The sequence below is a fragment of the Cydia amplana genome, chromosome 7, assembly GCF_948474715.1.
Source record: "Cydia amplana chromosome 7, ilCydAmpl1.1, whole genome shotgun sequence".
Taxonomy (NCBI): domain Eukaryota; kingdom Metazoa; phylum Arthropoda; class Insecta; order Lepidoptera; family Tortricidae; genus Cydia; species Cydia amplana.
In genome coordinates, this window is record NC_086075.1 from 1634094 (window position 1) to 1640574 (window position 6481).

At 42.7% G+C, this 6481-nt stretch overlaps 1 protein-coding gene across 2 annotated transcripts; it reads left to right on the forward strand.

Annotated features, from left to right (window-relative positions):
* Nucleotides 1–2028: 2028 nt before the first annotated feature.
* On the forward strand, nucleotides 2029–6190 carry LOC134649348 (heat shock 70 kDa protein cognate 4). Of its 2 annotated transcripts, XM_063504060.1 has the most exons (4): nucleotides 2029–2190; nucleotides 2700–2904; nucleotides 3882–5602; nucleotides 6012–6190. In XM_063504060.1, exons 2-4 carry the CDS (start codon nucleotides 2700–2702, stop codon nucleotides 6129–6131), a joined length of 2046 nt encoding a protein of 681 aa, XP_063360130.1. In that variant the 5' UTR covers nucleotides 2029–2190; the 3' UTR covers nucleotides 6132–6190. The 2 variants fall into 2 exon arrangements, with proteins under 2 accessions (XP_063360130.1, XP_063360129.1); XM_063504059.1 differs by lacking the exon at nucleotides 6012–6190 and having other exon boundaries at nucleotides 3882–5691.
* Nucleotides 6191–6481: the final 291 nt, after the last annotated feature.

The window sequence follows — 6481 nt, forward strand, 5'->3', positions numbered from 1 at the left end:
TGAACACGAATCCAATGTTTTGTTTGACAACTTTGACATTTCGGTCCGACCCCAAAAAGGGTTTATAGCTAATTTAGACTCTCGCGTGAGCCACGAGAGTCTAATCTGCCTATTATTTATATACTTGGTCAACCAGACCTTGACAGTAGAAAAAGGCGGCAAATTTGAAAAATGCAGGCGCGAAGGGATAATATATAGCTGGTCAACCAAATCTTGTCAGTAAAAAAAGGTCAAGGGTCTGTTTGATTTCAAACACAGACAGAGAGAATCATACTATGTTTGTCTTACACTAGTACTAGCACCCAAAGGAAAAGGATGAGTATAGTTTTTTTGTTCCTATTTACTGACAAGATTTGGTTGACCCAGTATAGGATCCTAGCTGGTGTTTAATTATTTACCTTTTTTCGTGATTACCAATATGTTCCCTGAATTATGGGAAATATAAACTGGCAACATTTTTCCAGACTAGTGACCGTGGAGAAGAGGGAGGGGTAGAATGTTCGTTCAGTTCGTTGTGTCAAAAGGTCGAGAACATTTGTATTGGACTAGTGATGTAAACATACAAGAAGTTATCGAGTCGATATAATATATATTTCATAATATATCTTTTATGAAAGTGAAATTATAATCAATAACTTGAAAGTGAAGATATTTGGTTTGCAATTCAATACACACAGTGTAAAACGCGGCGTACACAACATATTATAACACCAAATTTGGGACAGCTAGCTTTTGGACGACTAAAATGTAGTTATTTAAGTAACCCAAATATTTGGTAATAGCTTCAAATGATCACTGTAGTGCTTTCGAAACATTTAATGGAACAGATATCACCATTTCACATGAATATAATATTTTGTAGGTTAATTCATAGTTGTAGTTTTTGTAGGTTAGTTAAAGTCTATTTTTTTATTCGGTAGACTGAAATGACAGTTCTTAGTATGAACATAATATGTCATTTCATACTATGAAATGTCATTTTAGTCTACCGAATAAAAAAATAGACTTTAGTTCTTCATTTATAGGTACAGTCAGCTGCAGATAAAAGGTACCCCCTGCATAAAAAATCGTATGCAAAGGTGCTAAGCTAATAGCAGTGCTGACTGTACATACTTTTTAAATAAAAACTATAGTTTAGTCATGGACTGTCTCATTTCGATCATGACAGAGAGAATCATACCATATTTGTTTTACGCTATACTTTGTTTTTTTAGCATTAGAAAAAAGGTAAACAATCTTGATGTGTCTTTTAATTGAAAAACACGTTTTAAAAATAAGTCACGGCAAATATGTAACAATAAAATTATGAATCTAATACGATCATTTATATTCTTCTGCTTTCGTAAGTAATAGTTTTTGATTTCTAAAAAGCGTTTTTCAATTAAAAGACATGTCAAGATCGCTTACCTTCTTGCAAGTTCTTTCTAATGCAAAAAAAAAACGAACTATAGTACTAGCGAAAGAAAGGGATGAGTATGAGTATAGTTTTTTTGTTCTTATTTACTCACAATTTGGGTTTACCAGACTATAAATCTCTTCTTAAAGGGGCCCACTGATTACTATTATATGATTACTATACCGCTGGACGATATCGGCCTGTCAGTTGTTCGGAACTGTCAACTTTTTGTTCTAACTGACAGGCCGATATCGTCCGGCGGACTGGTAATCAGTGAGTACCTTAATACAAAAACTAGACCACATGCGCTCATTACACTTTAGGTTCCTCGTAATAGTCGTAATCATATCTTAGATCTACCCATTATTGCAAAATCATATTGTGATATTAAAGTAAACTGACTTCTAAAACGTTTTGAATTGCTGTTTCTATATAAAAAATGATGTGACTGGCTGTTATTAAATAGGAAAAAAAAATGTCGATAATAAATAATTTCAGGACGATCGCATCACTATTCATAATGCCGCCATGCGGCAAATTTTCTACTGACGTAAAATTTTAACCAATCAGGCAGCAGTGCGTCAGGAGGGAATGAATCCTATTGGTTCGTGGAACGGAACATTCCAGAACATCCTAGTGACGTCAGGTGGAGTGGCGCACGCATATAAATTTATTGAGCGTGATCCCCGCCATTTTATTATTTCAAGAAAAGAAACCGTCAATCGCGCACGTTTGCTAAGCTGATCATCTACTAGTTAAGTCTACGACTGAAGTTATAGTTAAATTTATACAAAGTGAGTATTATTCTTTACTATTTTGTGATGATTTAATTGATTTGATTTCATGAATTAGTAAAATTTTGTATTTTTTGTAAAATTTTAAATTGGTTATTGGTCATGATTTTTACTCCGGTCCTCTGAGTCACGCTAGACTTTTATCTTATGATAAGAAGTCCCTATGCAATTTCCTATTGATAGTTTCATCTAATTTCTAAGAATTTCTAAACGTTTAATGCATATTCCTTTCATTCCTTTGTCATCCGGCACGCCATCTGCAATTTTATTTTACGTAGCACGTGGTCTCTGACCTCACGTAAACTGTAAAAAGTCCTTCAATTACTAATTATATTTTCGTTAACTGGCCGTGGAAAATAGAAACTGAACAAAGGTGAAGTTTTCACGCGAAGCATTCGAGAACTTTCGATCGATTTTCCGGTCGGCTTATGGCGGCGCGTGGGGGATTTCTTTTTCTAATTTCATTACCAGTGAATCAGAGATATTAAATTTAACTTTTTTTTTACTAGATGGCCAAGGCACCAGCGGTAGGAATCGATTTGGGCACCACGTACTCTTGTGTGGGTGTGTTCCAACATGGAAAGGTGGAAATCATCGCCAACGACCAGGGCAACAGGACTACGCCCTCGTACGTTGCCTTCACCGACACCGAGCGTCTCATCGGAGATGCCGCCAAGAACCAGGTGGCGATGAACCCCAACAACACTATTTTTGGTAAGTTGAACTTTTTTAAGGTTAGATTTGACGGATTTCGGTCCCCTCTATAAGTTACTTTCTCTAAATTCTACTCTGTTAAAGCAAAATGATTCATGTTCTAAATTAACTATATCATAAAACTGCTATAAGTACAGTATGCTGATACAGACAGGTTTCTATGCAGATATGCTTGTAGTAAAGTAAATCGATATCTAGTCTAGAACTGCAGAACTAGGTCGTGTAGAAAATCTAGGACGCAGATCTAACAAAGGGCCTCGCGTAACTCACGTTATTCCCGCGTGTTTGGACGCCATTTTGGATATGTTGATAAAATGATAATGCTATCAGTCTACCCACAAACCGCATCCATTATCTTTGTCTAGCGACTTTGAATTGTAAAAAGATGGTAATTTACCTACAATACCTATATAGTTGAATAGATGTAGATGTAGTAGTAGATAGTAGATGAATCATAAATCTGTGGGAAAGTGCAGTTACCCTAGGTTACCAACCCACACTAACCATGAGTACAATGGTTTGTGCCAACCTACATTTTCAAAGTTTTAAGTAGTATGTATGTAGGTGGATTTCATTGAGAATTAGTAATAATAATGAAATTGTATGAAATTTCCAGTATAATTTGGCACCTGACTTTGGGATATGACTCATAGTTGAACCGAATCTAGTTTGTGTATGATGACTAAGTGGAAGATGATGCAATTATTTATAGTTATATTGATAGAATATTTGAAACGCTTCCTTGTTGTTTCCTGTTATATTATGCTGTATCAAAATTCTGGTTTATAGCTGTTGCAATGATACTTAATTACTTATACATTTCTGAATTCAATTTTACTTTCATGATGATACCCAATATACTAGACTAGAGTCTCTGAACATATTGAATGATAAAAATAATCTGAGGATTTCGGAAGCCACTTTATTAAATTATTGAAAATGTGCATAGACTAAATTTTGCACTTTGCTTGTTACAGATGCCAAACGACTCATCGGCCGCAAGTTCGAAGATGCCACAGTACAGGCCGACATGAAGCACTGGCCCTTCGACGTTGTCAGTGATGGTGGAAAGCCAAAGATTCAAGTCAGCTACAAGGGTGAAAACAAGACCTTCTTCCCCGAGGAGGTGAGCTCGATGGTGCTCACCAAGATGAAGGAAACAGCCGAGGCATACCTTGGCAAAACGGTGCAGAATGCAGTAATCACGGTTCCGGCGTACTTCAACGACTCACAAAGACAGGCCACAAAAGATGCGGGTACCATCTCTGGCCTGAACGTACTCCGAATCATCAACGAACCGACTGCTGCTGCGATTGCGTACGGATTAGACAAGAAGGGCGGCGGCGAACGCAACGTCCTTATCTTCGATCTGGGCGGCGGCACCTTCGACGTGTCCATCCTGACCATCGAGGATGGTATCTTCGAAGTGAAGTCCACCGCAGGAGACACTCACTTGGGCGGAGAGGACTTTGACAACCGCATGGTCACCCACTTTGTACAGGAGTTCAAGAGGAAGTACAAGAAGGACCTCACCACCAACAAGAGGGCGCTCCGGCGACTGCGCACCGCCTGCGAGCGCGCCAAGCGAACCCTCTCCTCCTCCACCCAAGCTAGCATCGAAATCGACTCCCTGTTCGAGGGTATCGACTTCTACACCTCGATCACCCGCGCTCGCTTCGAGGAGCTGAACGCGGACCTGTTCCGTTCCACCATGGAGCCCGTAGAGAAGTCTCTGCGCGACGCCAAGATGGACAAGTCCCTGATCCACGACATCGTCCTGGTCGGAGGCTCCACCCGCATCCCCAAGGTCCAGAAGCTGCTTCAGGACTTCTTCAACGGCAAGGAGCTCAACAAGTCCATCAACCCCGACGAGGCCGTGGCCTACGGCGCCGCCGTGCAGGCCGCCATCCTCCACGGAGACAAGTCCGAGGAGGTGCAGGACCTGCTGCTGCTCGACGTCACCCCGCTGTCGCTCGGCATCGAGACCGCCGGGGGCGTCATGACCACGCTCATCAAGCGCAACACCACCATCCCCACCAAGCAGACCCAGACCTTCACCACCTACTCCGACAACCAGCCCGGCGTGCTCATCCAAGTGTTCGAGGGCGAGCGCGCCATGACCAAAGACAACAACCTGCTCGGGAAGTTCGAGCTGACCGGCATTCCTCCCGCGCCCCGCGGCGTTCCTCAAATCGAGGTGACCTTCGACATCGACGCAAACGGGATCCTCAACGTGTCCGCCATCGAGAAGTCCACCAACAAGGAGAACAAGATCACCATCACCAACGACAAGGGCCGCCTGTCCAAAGAGGAGATCGAGCGAATGGTGAACGAGGCGGAACGCTACCGCAGCGAGGACGACAAGCAGAAGGAGACCATCCAGGCCAAGAACGCCCTGGAGTCTTACTGCTTTAACATGAAGTCGACCATGGAGGACGAGAAGCTTAAGGAAAAGCTGGCCGACTCGGACAAGCAGATCATCCTCGACAAATGCAACGACACCATCAAATGGCTCGACTCCAACCAGCTCGCCGACAAGGAGGAGTATGAACACAAGCAGAAAGAGCTTGAAGGTGTGTGCAACCCGATCATCACCAAGCTGTACCAGGGTGCCGGTGGCGCCCCGGGCGGGATGCCCGGCGGCATGCCCGGGTTCCCGGGCGGAGCCCCGGGCGCCGGCGGGGCTGCGCCCGGAGGCGCCGGCCCCACCATCGAGGAGGTCGACTAAACATTCCATACGCGATTACCATCCATGCTAATTGAAGTCTATTAAATGATTGAAAACATGTTTTTGTTTAGTTTCTATTTATTCCAATACCAAATTAATATCTTGCTAGCAATTTGTTCCATAGCAAAACAGAACTTTCGAATAATAATGCAGAGTTGTTTTGTTCTGTTCTAGTGACACAAATTGTTAGCCAAACCACAGAATAAGAGCGGTTTCGCACTACGTCTGATCCGAATCCGTGAAAAAATGGTCCGAAGTAGCCGTAGAACTATTTCTATGGTAATTTACGCATCGGATGACGGAGTGCGTAATTACCATAGAAATAGTTCTACAGCTACTTGAGGGTGTCTGCAACCCGATCATCACCAAGCTGTACCAGGGTGCCGGTGGCGCCCCGGGCGGGATGCCCGGCGGCATGCCCGGGTTCCCGGGCGGAGCCCCGGGCGCCGGCGGGGCTGCGCCCGGAGGCGCCGGCCCCACCATCGAGGAGGTCGACTAAACATTCCATACGCGATTACCATCCATGCTAATTGAAGTCTATTAAATGATTGAAAACATGTTTTTGTTTAGTTTCTATTTATTCCAATACCAAATTAATATCTTGCTAGCAATTTGTTCCATAGCAAAACAGAACTTTCGAATAATAATGCAGAGTTGTTTTGTTCTGTTCTAGTGACACAAATTGTTAGCCAAACCACAGAATAAGAGCGGTTTCGCACTACGTCTGATCCGAATCCGTGAAAAAATGGTCCGAAGTAGCCGTAGAACTATTTCTATGGTAATTTACGCATCGGATGACGGAGTGCGTAATTACCATAGAAATAGTTCTACAGCTACTTGAGGGTGTCT